Source organism: Euprymna scolopes, chromosome 36 (genome assembly GCF_053919585.1).
Source record: "Euprymna scolopes isolate OS-2025 chromosome 36, ASM5391958v1, whole genome shotgun sequence".
Taxonomy (NCBI): Eukaryota; Metazoa; Mollusca; class Cephalopoda; order Sepiida; family Sepiolidae; genus Euprymna; species Euprymna scolopes.
Window position 1 is genome coordinate 85,079,247 of NC_136517.1, and position 14,398 is coordinate 85,093,644.

The 14,398-nt window shown below is 31.7% G+C and overlaps 1 protein-coding gene across 1 annotated transcript in view; it reads left to right on the forward strand.

Annotated features, from left to right (window-relative positions):
- The first annotated feature begins 5,659 nt into the window (after positions 1–5,659).
- Positions 5,660–14,398, forward strand: part of LOC145260652 (integrator complex subunit 7-like) — a 116,768-nt gene continuing 108,029 nt past the window's right edge. The window contains exon 1 of the mRNA XM_080118988.1: positions 5,660–5,814. Within this exon, the coding sequence (XP_079975114.1) occupies positions 5,724–5,814 (91 nt within the window). The 5' untranslated portion in view covers positions 5,660–5,723. The remainder of the gene's footprint in view (positions 5,815–14,398) is intronic.

The window sequence follows — 14,398 nt, forward strand, 5'->3', positions numbered from 1 at the left end:
TACAAAACAATTACGTTTGCGGCTTTTTAAGAAGTCCAAAAAAAGTTATTTTAGCGTCTTGAGATTAATGGTTCCTTTCAAGTTAAGAAGTAGAGAGATGGAATAAAACGCATTTTCTCCACTGATGTTCATACGAAAGAGGGCGTTTGAAGGAAGTCTTTGGTCCCCGCTTAATAAATAGGTTGCCGTGATTGGTCGATGAGCGGCACCTTTGGCCAATGAGACAGGGCCTTATTTAAACTGTAAGGAAAGGAAATAAAATGAAAAGGGAGGTAACCCCAAAAGAAACAAATTACTACTACTATCAGAAACAAAGGTTAGTGCTCCACACACACACACACACACACACACACACACACTTACGCGCACACAGACACGCACATATCATTCAAGTCTAGCCTTTGAATTGGACAAATATTAATTTTTTTTTTATTTTCGTTATCCCTTTAAAATGCCCAAGTGGAAAAATTGTTATGAAACTGGGCGTAAATATAATAAAGCCTGGGAAAAGTCTATCTATGGCTCAAAAGCGCTGATAATTGTCAGCAAGCATACTGTGACAGTTTTACCTAAGCAAAGCAATATTTCAGCACACGAAAAAACAAAAAAAAGCATCAAAATAAAACACCAAACAGGAATATTTCACAAAGTTCTCTTGATAATTTTATATGTACCAAATCAAATGACCAAGAAAAAGAAGCAGAAATAAAACTGAGTTTAAGTATAGCTTGCCATTCTTCAATCCGTTCAGTTGACCATATTGGTGAGATTGTGAAAAAATATGGTGAAAAAAGTGTTCTAGAAAATATAAACGTGCATAGAACTAAGTGCACTGCAATAATTTAAAATGTGGGTGCTAAGGCAGAGAGTGATCCGTGCTATTTTTTAAATCGTATTTCCACGTTTAATTAAAGTTTTATGATATGTTTTTTTCTTTATTCAATTGTAACGTTACAGTACAGAATAGGTACAAAACACCCTCCCCTCCCCATGTTAAGAATGGCTTTTTAAATAATAATGTTATTATTTCAGCACGGATCATTCTCTGCATGAGTACCAAAATATGATTTTGGCTGCACTAAAAGAAGAACTAAAAAAATGATTTGAAAGACAAAAAACATGTTTTACTTGTGGATGAATCCACTGATGTTGCGACTCAGAAACAGTTATGTATTCTCGTTAGATTTTACTGTAATAAGAATGAAAAAATCCAAACAGCTTTTTTGTCTATTGTACCAGTAATAGAAACTACTGCACATATTTTGCTTGACAAAATAGTAAAAGAAATAACTAATTTTGCCCAAACTCTTAAAAACGTATAGGATTTGCTAGTGATAGTGCAGCTTCTATGGTAGGTAGTAAAAATTAAGTGTGGTCACGAATTAAGTCTGAATCACCAGGTTATATTCAGATGAAATGGATCTGTCATTCTTTGAATCTTTGCATCGAACATGCATTCTCAAAGTTACCTGCTAATGTTGGTTCTCTTTTAACTGAAGTGTCATTATGGTTCAGTAATACTGCCCTTAGACGAGAAGAATTCAAATATTTATTTGAAATAATGAACCCTGTAAATGAAGAAAACGACCAAGGGAGAAATTTGCCTATTCCATTTCAAAATTTATCTAAAACAAGATGGCTAGTAAGAGGAAAAATTTTATATAATATTTTGATGCACTGGGAGGAATTATTAGGTTATTTTAGTACTTGTGAAGCAAAATTAAGTATTAATGAAATATACAAAAGTCGTCTGGGGGCAGATAGGATTAATTATTTTTATTTTTTGTTTGCAATTCTTGTTGTTAAGGAATTTGAAATGATAAATTCAACATTTCAAGAAAACAGTGATCCACACGAATTGTCAAAACAATTGATAATGCATCACCAGAGTTTGTACGAAAGACTTTTCAATAAAGATGGAACATGTAAAGCTTTAGAAAATGTTGACTTTGGTGCCAATTTCAGTCAAGAAATCCATAAGTTCACATTAACTGCTGATGCACAAGTGGACAAAAACTACAAAATAAAAGAAGTGAAATTGAGGTGTCAAGCTATGTTGAAAGAAGCCTTACATCAAGTATAAAAAAGACTTTCCAAAGCTGCCAACATGTTTAAAGGACATTTTTGGCCAAGTAAACCTCTGGCACGCTTTGGGTGGGATTGAAACCGCTATCTTCAGACAATGTTCATCTGGAACTGTAGAGATTCAACATCTCTATCAACTGCGCCATGGGCCCCGAAGGACGATCAAGGTTGGATTCTTTGATCTTATAAATCCACGTTTATTTATTATCTGATCTTCCATTGTCGGGTCCGTACCGATTGGTATATATATTATTCCTTAATTGGAATTCGGTTTGAGATATACATATTAACTTATTTTTTTTTTTTCGGACTATTAGTCTCATCTAAAAATGTGGTGAGACGACAACAACTACGGATGGCAGTGATGGCTGAGAATGCAGTTAGGAGATTCGAAGTTCCTATCCGTCGCGGTTACCACTTGACGAAGGCCAGAGGAATAGTTGGCTGTAACGTTGTGAATAAACAAACCAATAAAAGATGAAAAACAACAACTAATAAAGATGAGACTAATAGTCCGAAATAAAAATAAGTCAAAATGATAAAGCTACAGAACAGCGACAATCTTTATCGTAAAGAAGAAAGCAGCACCGCAAATAATGATGACATTAAGTATTTAGAAAATGTTCTCCATTATTTGCCATGAACTTTCAACATATTACCTTTTATTTCTTTGTCATGTCAGAGACATTTTCAGGAAGAATTATGTTTCCAATTGACCAATATGTGCCTTTCATACAATCTCATTTTACTCCATTGAAAAATGTTCCATTAATTATTGCGCATGCATTCAATGCTACAGACTTGCAGTTCTGCATCTTTCATATAAAATATCAGAACAACTGAACTTTCTGGGCAAGTTATATTTCTGTAACCTTTCTACCACATTTACCTCTGTTCTGACATTCTATTCTTGTGAACTATCATAAACATTTATGTGCATAGCTGCATTTCAATTCGATATTTGTTTTTATTTCGTTTTGATGTTTTTCATATCTTCTAAAAATAAACTGAATGAATTAAACCTTATTCATGTAAAAGCTCAACTCACTTTTCGTCCTCTCAATAATTTTCATGTTTGTCGATCTATCTGATCTGTGGTAGTAATTAAGGAAAAGTATTTTCACACATTTTTCAGCTATATTGAAGATATTAACTCCCATTTTGAATTATATTGAAGATGTTAACTCTCAAATGTTTGCGTTTTTCCTCTATTAGTTTTATTTTATTGGCGGTGAAGGTACAAAGTCTTTCTTTATGAAATTAAAACCGTAGTCATTTTGGGTGGGAATTAAAAAATATATTTATACAAATAAATTCACACTGGGAGACAAGTATATAATTTTTTTTAATCGTACTGGAGGACATTAAAGAAAGAATAACATCTGAAAATGTTATATTTAAATAATTTAAGTTAATAATCTTCTAAAAAGAACACAGTTTATCTCCATTCGCAGAAGAATTCTGGTTATATGATCTTAAAATGCTACCCTGTTTGAAATGGGTGATTACCGTATGTTAAATTTATATGCGAGACTGATCTCTCACTCTAAATTCTAAAATAATTGGTTTATCCAATTTTTTCAAGATATTCAAATGCAATCGTCAAAAAAAGTAGATCATCTCATCAGTATGCCCTGTATTTAAGAATTCAGATGATCGTTCATCCCCCTCTCAGTACAGGCCAATAAGTTATGTGCGTCATTAGTAAGTTGCTGGAATCTGTGTTAAATACAGAAGTAATCAACCATCTCAGCAAAAATAACCTTCTTTATGACACACAATATGGTTTCCATTCTGCTAGATCTACAGCAGATGTGCTTACAGTTATATCTCATAGGATTAGCAAATCTCTCGATGGAGGCAACCTTTCTAGAGCAATTGCTCTTGACATATCTAAGGCCTTTGATAGAGTATGGCATAAAGGTTTACTTCACAAGATCTCTAGCTATGGTATAGCTGGAAATGTCTTCTCGATTATTAAATCATTTCTTTCTGACAGGTTCATAAGAGTAGTAGTTGATGGGCAAAAATCAGAAGCTCATAGTATTAATGCTGGAATCCCTAAGGGGGTCCATCCTGGGCCCAACTCTTTTCCTGATCTACATTAATGATCTTCCAAATCACATCCTTACATCATTTGTAGGCATTTATGCTGATGACACTACCATCTATGGTAGCACATCTAAGACAGTAAACGACCAAGTTCTCTCCGAATCTCTCTCTTCTGATCTCGAGCATGTGGTACAACGGGGAAAGGAGTAGCTGGTTACTTTTAATGCATCTAAAATCAAGCTTCTCTCTTTACATCATCAACGTTCTGATTCACATCTGGGATCAATGGAAATGAATGGCTCTCGTCTTGAGGAGGCCTCAAGTTTTGACAAGCTTCTGGGCTTGACCTTTACCTCTGATCTTAAATGGAACACGTACATCAAATCTGTTGCCAAGGCCACTGGAAAAATGGTGAGATCTTTCTATCGATCCAGTAGATATCTCACTGCTGATGCAATTCTCTATCTATATAAGAGCCAGGACGTCCAAGGATGGAATACTGTTTCCACATCTGGGCAGGATTTGCTAGAAAGGACTTGTTCTGCCTTGATAGAGTTCAAAATAGACTTTGTAGCCTTGTAGGAGATGTCCTTTTCTCTTCCCTGCAACCTCTATCTCACAGAAGAGATGTTGTGAGTTTGTCTCTGCTGTATTGTTACTTTCATGCAAAGTGTTCGACTGAACTTCAGTCTATGGTCCCCTCTCACCAAACTTTCACAAGAAACACTCGTCTAGCTGTAAACACTATCAATAATTCTCCCCACTCTTTATCTGTGCCTAAACCTAAACGTAGATTCCATGAACAAAGCTTCTTTCTTAGAACTGCACCCCTGTGGAATTGTCTTCCGTTTTCCTGCTTTCCAGCTGACTACAATATGGTTGTGTTCAAGTCTAACGTAAACAAGTTCTTGATGAAGCGTTCCACTTGTTAACAAATTTACTGAACTTCCATTACTAACGATTACTATATCGTCCAATTTCTACTGTACACTCTTTAACCCTTATCCTCGAGTACCCTCTTGGCCTTGATAATGTGGTGATGCCTATGTAAAAAAGAAAAAAAAATATTCGTTATTTTTTTTGGGGGGGGGATACCTTAGAGTTTTAATCTACAAATTTACTAACTTTTCCATAAATTATTTAATATTAAAATAGTACTAAATATTCTTTAACGTTTTCTTGTATGATTTTAAAAATATCTAAACTTTAGAATATATTATATTGAGATTATTTGCCTAAATATTAAAAGTATAACTGTCCTCTATTAAATTAAAACCGAAAAGTATGCTTGAAAGGGACAAATCATATTTTTCAATTTCAATTTCATAGGCAACGTCTTTGCCAAGAAGACATTACAAAAGTAATACAGAAAAAAATACTGCAGACATATAGGGTTTAAAAACTTGAATATAGTCAATTTTTATTTAATTTTTAATTTGGCTTTATTTGGCCTTTTTTACTTAAAAAAATATGGAGTCGCTTTTGAATTTGGCCTTTTTTGGCCTTTCTTCCTGAAAAATTTGGCTTCAAACATTTAATGTGATCTGGCAACTCTGCACTGCGGAGCTAATGTTTGTAAATTCAATATGGCGGGCAACGGAACCACGCGTCCTTACGAAAGTAACACAACATCGCAGGAACAAGATGCTAACTCGGCTTTAACTGAGCTGGACAAAGGTAATAATAGTTTAATTAAATATATGTATATATATATATTATTATTGAATCTCAGTCATTTGTTGTTTAATGGAAAGCAAGCACGAAAGCGTGAGACCCGGTCTTCCTTTATTTCCACATCCTGATTTCGTTTCTTTTTTTTTTTTTCTTCTACTTTAAAATATGAAAATGAAATTTTAAAGAAAGTTTAGCTTTATGTACAAGGGCACATCTGCAGTTTATGAACTGGGTACTGGTCGCGATTAGAGTTCCCTGCCGAACACCCTAAAAAAACACTGACTTCTCCCTTAGTTGCCATAGTAACTAAACGATCATGAATTTTTATCGACTTTGTTTTACTGTTTATGAATATTGAAATAAAAGACATTACGGTACTGGTCGCGGTAAGAGTTCCCTGCCGAACACCCTCAAAAAAACAATAATTTCTCCCCGCGCAGCCGCAAAGGACATGTTTTAGTTGCCATAGTAACAACACTTTTTATCGACATTGTTTTACTGTTTATGAATATTGAAATAAAAGACATTACTACACATTTATTAATATCTCACTTTTAATCACTTTTATCGACTTTTTAAAACTTTTTTTTTTACTCTTTTTAAATGACAACGTTAATGTTTATGAATATTGAAATAAAACATATTACTACACATTTATTAATATCTTTTTTTTTTTACTGTTTATGTGTCAATTTTGAAATTATTCTTATATTGAAATAAAAGACATTACTACACATTTATTCATATCTTTTTTTTTTTACTGTTTTACTGTTTGTGTCACTTTTATCGACTTAATTTTCTTTTGTATTGTTTTATCGACTTAATTTTTTTTTGTATTGTTTTTTTATTTATAACACCTTTTTCCAAACTTACCGTGTTAAAGAGGGTGTGACGCCATCTTGAATTTTCCAATACATCGGTAAAGACTGTTTTTCGAGCTGAATAAATATGTTACATTGAATAAAAACACAAAAAATATATCCAGTTTGGCAGAAAAGTAACTTATCTTGCCTTTGATAACATTTATCTGTTATATATTTGTTTTTTGACAACTTTTTCGAATCTATGTGTACAGTAATACAAACCCTAAATGTATTATTCTATCACCATTTTGTGGTACTAGTGCACTTATTGATCCGTGCTGAAATAACGTTATTATTTAAAAAGCCATTCTTAACACGGGGAGGGTGTTTTGTACCTATTCTCTACTGTAACCTTACAATTGAATAAAAAAACATTAAACTTTAATTAAGCTTAGAAATACGATTTAAAATATAGCGCGGATCAAGTGCACTAGCACCCATATTTTTATTAATAAATGTTTAGTAATTATTTTTCTTTTAATATTCATAAACAGTAAAATCGCGACCAGTACCATGAACTCAGATGATGAACTGTGCTATGCTTTTTACGGTATATTTTGTTTATTGAATGGTACTGGTCGCGATTTGAGTTCCTTGCCAAACACCATTAAAAAACACCGACTTCTCCCTACGCATGAGCAAAGGACATGTTTTAGTTGCCATAGTAACTAAACGATCATGAATTTTTATCGACTTTTTATAAGTTTTACTGTTTATGAATATTGAAATAAAAGAAATTACTACACATTTATTAATAATATCTCACTTTTATCGCCTTTGTTTTTAATCACTTTTATCGACTTTTTCTTTTTTTTTTTTAATAGCATTTTCTTTTTAAATGACGACGTTTTTACTGTTTATGAATATTAAAAGAAAAATAATTACTAAACATTTATTAATAAAAAAAAAAAATGGGTGCTAGTGCACTTATGATCCGCGCTATATTTTAAATCGTATTTCTAAGTTTAATTAAAGTTTAAATAAACCAACGTAAGGAAATTTATTATTCGGTACTGGTCGCGATTAGAGTTCCCTGCCGAACAGCGAACACCCTAAAAAAACACTGACTTCTCCCCACGCATGAACAAAGGACATGTTTTAGTTGCCATAGTAACTAAACGATCAAGAGTTTTTATCGACTTTGTTTTACTGTTTATGAATATTGAAATAAAATACATTACTACACATTTATTAATAATATCTCACTTTTAATCACTTTTATCGACTTTTTTTTTTACTGTTTTACTGTTTATGTGTCACTTTTATCGACTTTTTCTTTTCTTTTTTAATAGCATTTTCTTAAAATGAATATTAAAATAATTTCCCAACTTTTTTCATTTCTATGTGTTTTTAGTTTTGTGTGTTGAATGAAACTTTTTTTCATTACAACAATAGTTATCGACCCCGGTTCTTTGGCTGACAAACGACATCTGTCGGCGGTTCTTGAAACTAAATTACACGCATTCGCTTCATGTTACTGACATGCAGAAGTGCCAATGGTGCCATAGGTGTTATTGTAAATTAACACTCTTAGCTAATTCCGTAAAATGAGATTCTACTTTTTTAGGTGAATTTGGATAATATCTCACTTTTATCGCCTTTGTTTTTAATCACTTTTATCGACTTTTTTTTTTTTTACTGTTTATGTGTCACTTTTATCGACTTTTTCTTTTCTTTTTTAAATAGCATTTTCTTTTTAAATGACTACGTTTTGGTACTGGTTGCGATTAGAGTTCCCTGCCGAACAGCGAACACCCTAAAAAAACACTGACTTCTCACGGATCAATAAGTGCACTAGTACCACAAAATGGTGATAGAATAATAAATTTACATACGTTTGTTTATTTAATCAATGTTATTTTCGCACCATTCAAAATTTATAAATTATAAAATTAAAATAAACTAAAAAGAAAAGTAACTAAACAATTTTCAAGAACCGCCGACAGATGTCGTTTGTCAGCCAAAGAACCGGGGTCGATAACTATTGTTGTAATGAAAAAAAAAAAAAAGTTTCATTCAACACACAAAACTAAAAACACATAGAAATGAAAAAAGTTGGGAAATTATTTTAATATTCATTTTAAGAAAATGCTATTAAAAAAGAAAAGAAAAAGTCGATAAAAGTGACACAAACAGTAAAACAAAAAGTCGATAAAAGTGATTAAAAGTGAGATATTATTAATAAATGTGTCTTTTATTTCAATATTCATAAACAGTAAAACAAAGTCGATAAAAACTCATGATCGTTTAGTTACTATGGCAACTAAGGGAGAAGTCAGGGTTTTTTTAGGGTGTTCGGCAGGGAACTCTAATCGCGACCAGTACCAAGAAATGTTATCAAAGTTACTTTTCTACCAAACTGGATATATTTTTTAGTGTTTTAATGTAACATGTTTATTCAGCTTGAAAAACCTACAGTGTTTTTACCGATGTATTGGAAAATTCAAAATGACGTCCGACTCTCTCTCGGATCGGGAAGTTTGAGAAAATGAGTTATAAATAAAAAACCTGTCAAAATACTGTTAAAAACCCGCCGAATATCAGCCTATGTCATGGTAACATATATTGAGCGAGTTTCTAACAGTATTTTGTCTGGTTTTTTTTATTTATAACTCATTTTCCCAAACTTAACGCCTCAAAGATAGTCGGCAGCCATTTTAAATTTTCCAATACATCGGTAAACATTGTATGTTTTTCGAGCTGAATAAGCATGTTACATTAAATATAAACACTAAAAACATATCCATTTGGGTAGAAAAGTAACTTATCTTGCCTTTGATAACATTTATTTGTTATATATTTGTTTTGTGACTTTTTCGAATCTGTGTACAGTAAAACAAACCCCCTTTTTTAATTTTTTTTTTAAATAGTATTTGCGATGGGGTAATGTTGAAGATTCGCCTTCCTTTGTTTACAAAGGCATTTGGCGGAAGTGACGTCCGACATTTTTAGCTACGGATGACCAAAACTGTATAGAATGAACCTTTTTATTTTGTTATTTTAGAAGTTTTATTTAAACAGTCTTTATTTGAACTTGGACTTTTTTTTTTAATTTTATTTTATATTTTTTATTTTTTATTTTTTTTTAGATTTATGAACTGTATTCCCCCATTAATGTTTATGAACGTTTACCTAAATTTTGTAATAGAAGTTAGGTAAACGTCGATATCGAAATTTTGAAATTAAAGTTAGTTTTATTTAAAAAAAAAAAAAGTTTTTTTTTTTTTTTTGTCAATTACATTATAAACTTTAAACTTTTCAACAAACTTTTACATACATAAAAAATAGACTTTATAGATAATTTATAATTTAAAAAAAATATATATTTAGCAAAAAGTTTTTTTTTTTTTTTTTTTTTTTTTTGACATTTCTTATGTATTAAATAAAACATCATAAAAAAAACCGTATCCGATACATGATATTCCCCAAATAATTGTCTCCGTTTATTTGAACTTCTTAACAAATTTTTGCATATAAAAGACTTTATTGATTTTTTTTTTTTTTTTTTTTTTTTTTATAACATAAGATTTTAAAATTTCTTTAAAGAAAAAGTTTTTGTTTTTTTTTTTTGTTTTTTTTTTATTATTCATTTATCAAACATCATAAAAAAAATCTGGTCAATGTCAAGTTTCTTTCCAACTCCTCAAAAAAAAATTTAAAATGACGACTTTTATAGGTTTCCGGTGGTGCTGAAAACGAATGTCACATTTAAATTTGGGGCAGATAAGTAGTTTTCATGATATGAAGAAATTACTTTTTCAAAAAGTGGGCTGGTGCTACCAGATCAGGCTGTCTAGCGGCTTCCTGAGACGAAATGCACCTACATTAAACTTCTGTTTTTGTTTTCTATTCTCTTCTGTAAAACTTATGTTCTGCAAAAAAAAACAAAAAAAAACCAACAGCCCCCTTTCCCCTTTCCTACTTCCCAACCCTGTCGGTGGGGCATTAGAATACACCGACTGTCCCCCTGCAGAGAGTAAAAGCCTCTCAAAGGGGCCACCTGTTGGCGGTGGGTGGCGACTCGTAATGACTCTGAAAAGGATCCTGGTGGCTGAGCAACTGATATCTAGGGAAATTAAAGATATGGGTTGCAACACTCCACTTTGGCCTCGTACAAGGCTAGGTGGGTGGTCGGAGGGGTCCGATCCGATCAATCGGCTAGTTACATCAAGCCCTAACACATCTACTTTTCTATCAATTTCCTCTAAACCTTAACAAATATAGTTCTACCCTGTACCACTATAAACTATATACATATTTTCCCCTCTTTTCCATGTGTTAGAAGTCATGACATGGCTGTATAGTGCCGGAAGTTACCACAAATGTCTTGGATTGTGTAGCTAAAGGATTATGGGTGCTCATGGTTCCCATTTGGAACATGTATACTGTTTATGTAGCTCTGACATGACAAGGTGAATGGGTTTCCCCCTTAACATGCCCCAATATTGGACTCCGAGGTGGGTGAGGAGTATAAACAATGAATTTAAAAAATATATTTATGGCCAAGTATAAAAACTCCAAGCACCAACACGTCGACTCTGATAGTTCAGCTAATGAACTACATCAAACATCCTATAAAATTTATTGTATTGGAATCCACTGAAGAAACCAAAATAACTGACTTACCACCGTTTATTATACATAAAATTATATCGGCCTATATTACCCCAAAAAATGTAAAAACTTTAAAAAATAAAACCCTACTGGTGAAAGTGGAAAGAGAAAAACATGCCACTTTTCTCCTAGGAATGAAAACTTTCCACAACATAAATATCAAAACTTATCCACACAAAGGTGTAGTAAAATCGAAAGACCTCTCAATGTGCACTACTGAAGAGATAACAAAAGAACTTAAAAACCAAGGAGTAATAAACGTTAAAAGAATTACAATAAAAAAAGAGAATCAGACTATACATACGAACACTTACATTATGCAGTTCGATAGACCCACTATCCCAAAAGAAATCAAAATTGGGTTCAACGTTGAAAAAGTTGAACCCTTTATACCAAACCCACTTCGGTGCTTTAAATGCCAGAAGTTTGGGCACCCTGAGGATGCATGTAGGGGACGAGCAGTGTGCGGCAGATGTGGCCAGAGAGATCCAGAACCCACTGTCAATGACTGCAATCTTGATTGCAAATTGTGGAGAAAACCATCCTGCTTATGCAAGAGCATGCGGAATCTGGAAGAAAGAAAAGGAAGTCGTGTCTCAAGTCACCTCAAGTTGTATATCATCCAACATCACTAACCAAGATTCCAAATACGAAATACTAATAAACAAATTGTTACAATTGGGACCAAACGACTGGCCCAAATTTATAAATGAAATCAAACCAAACATATCATCAAAAATTAATCATCCCATTAAATCATCAACTAATGTTACCAATAAAACAAATTCTCAACCAAAATCAGAACATCCAAGAAAACAAAGTCGGTCAAAAGAAAAACCACAAAAATCACCAGTATGTCGTGCAGATGCTGAAAAAAGACGAAACTAAGGAAAAACAAAATCAGTTAAAAGAAAGACCACACAGGTCACCAATACGTCTTCCCTGTGGTAAAAAAAAAATACCACACTTGAAAAACAAACAAAAAATACATCTACCAAAAAACAAAATAATATAAAGAAATTACCACAAACAGAAGCCACTACTACTACTACAAATAGATTTACGGAATTAGAAGACATGGAAATGAAAGTTACTCTTCAAACCCCAAAAAAATCCTCATGAATTACAAAAAAATCCAATGGAATTGCCGTGGATTGAAGGCAAATTACAATGAAATTTTATTGTTGCAAACCAAATTTAATCCTTTGGTTATTTGTCTCCAAGAAACCTTCCTTAAGAATGAGTACAATTTGAATATAAAACACTATCAACAATATAACTACATTCATAATACAGGACTTAATAATACAAAATAATACGAAAAAGAGGTTAAACAAAAATATAACAAATAACCGAATAAACATTTTACGTTAAAGAAAAACACAAAATACTTATCCAATTATGTAGAAAAGTAAATTATCTTGACTTTGATAACATTTATTTCTTAAAAATATTTGTTTAACATCTTTTTCGAATCTGTGTGTAAAGTAAAACAAACCCGAAGTTTATTACAAAAACGTTTTGTTTTCGCACAATTCAACAATATGTTGTTCATCCACGCATGTAAATTAAAAATATTATTTTTTTGTTTACATTAGGTTCACCTTCACAAATGTTAAGAACGGCTTTCAGAATAAACACCCTCAATCTCCCATGTTAACCACGGAGTTCAGAATAAACACCTTGGGGGGAGGGATGAAAAAATATTTTCAAAATTTAACTGATATTTGTTGTCAGCATACCCATCCGCGAATACTATTAAAAAAAAAAAAAAAATGTTGATAAAACCATCATTTAAAAAGAAATTTGAAAACAAATGTCTGTAAAAGTGAGAAATTATTAATAAATGTTTAGTAACTTTTTTCAGTGATCCGTGCTGAAATAATCACATTATTTAAAAAGCCATTGTTAACATGGGGAGGGGAGGGTTTTTTTTTTTTATCTATTCAGTACTTTAACCTTACAATTGAATAAAAAATCATATCATGAAATTTTAAACATGGAAATACGATTTAAAAAATAGCGCGGATCACTCTCTGCATTAGCACCCTTTTTTCTTTTAATATTCATAAAGAGTAAAACTTTTTTTCTAAATGAATAAATAAATGTTTGTAAATGTGACAAATAATCGTTCAGTTACTACGGCAACGTCAGTAAATAAATGTTACATGCGAGGGGGGGGGAACTAAGGGAGCGACTAATAATTTTTTTTCTGCTGGTCGCCATGACACTTAACGTCCAAGGAGTACCAGTATCCGCTTTGAACTGAAGATCTAGCAGTGTCACAAATCGTCAGTAAAAATTTGCGGTAAACACTGGAATATTTAGACTTTCTTTCTTTCAAAACTTATAACTTCTTGAAAAATGTAATTCAAACCCTAATTTTTTTTTAATTAGAGGAGCAATGACCAAAATTTTATAAAATAACAGGTTTAATAGCAAATTATGAAATATTTTTTTTTAAATCGGTTTTCCTTAAAAAAGATTTAAAAAAAAAAAATGGAATTTTACTGCCTTCGATTATAAAAAAAACTATATATAAATTCCAAAAAAATACTTCCCTATAAAAACTAGTATTCGATGAGGAGTTCCATTGTTAAGAATTTATCCATATTTATCCTTTTTAAATGAAATACTTTTTTAAACAAGGATTAAAAACAAACGAGAACTCACATTTTGTTTTAACTGTTCAAATAAAGGGAGACAAGTCTGATTTTATTTGCCTTTATATTCCGGCGACTTGAAAGGACACAATTCATGTGTCTTTTTAATGCATGCTTTAAACCAAATGTAATATTTCGGTCCTCCGTACTTAAAAAACGGAAATTATTCACTTAGAAGTTTTTATTGTTATACAAAAAAAAAAAGTTGACCGATTTTTTTATTTTTCTTTTATTCTCTTAATGAAATACACAAGTTTTTGATTGATATATTTTAATACTTCTTTTTCGACCGATTTTTAAAAAAAATTTTTTTTTTTATATCTAAAAAAAAAAACATATGAAATAGAAAAAATTGTTGTAAGCATCCCATATTTACTTGACATTCTAAGCATAACATAAGCTTCCACTTAAAAAAAAAAAAAATTCAACGTGGTTTTTAAAAAAAAA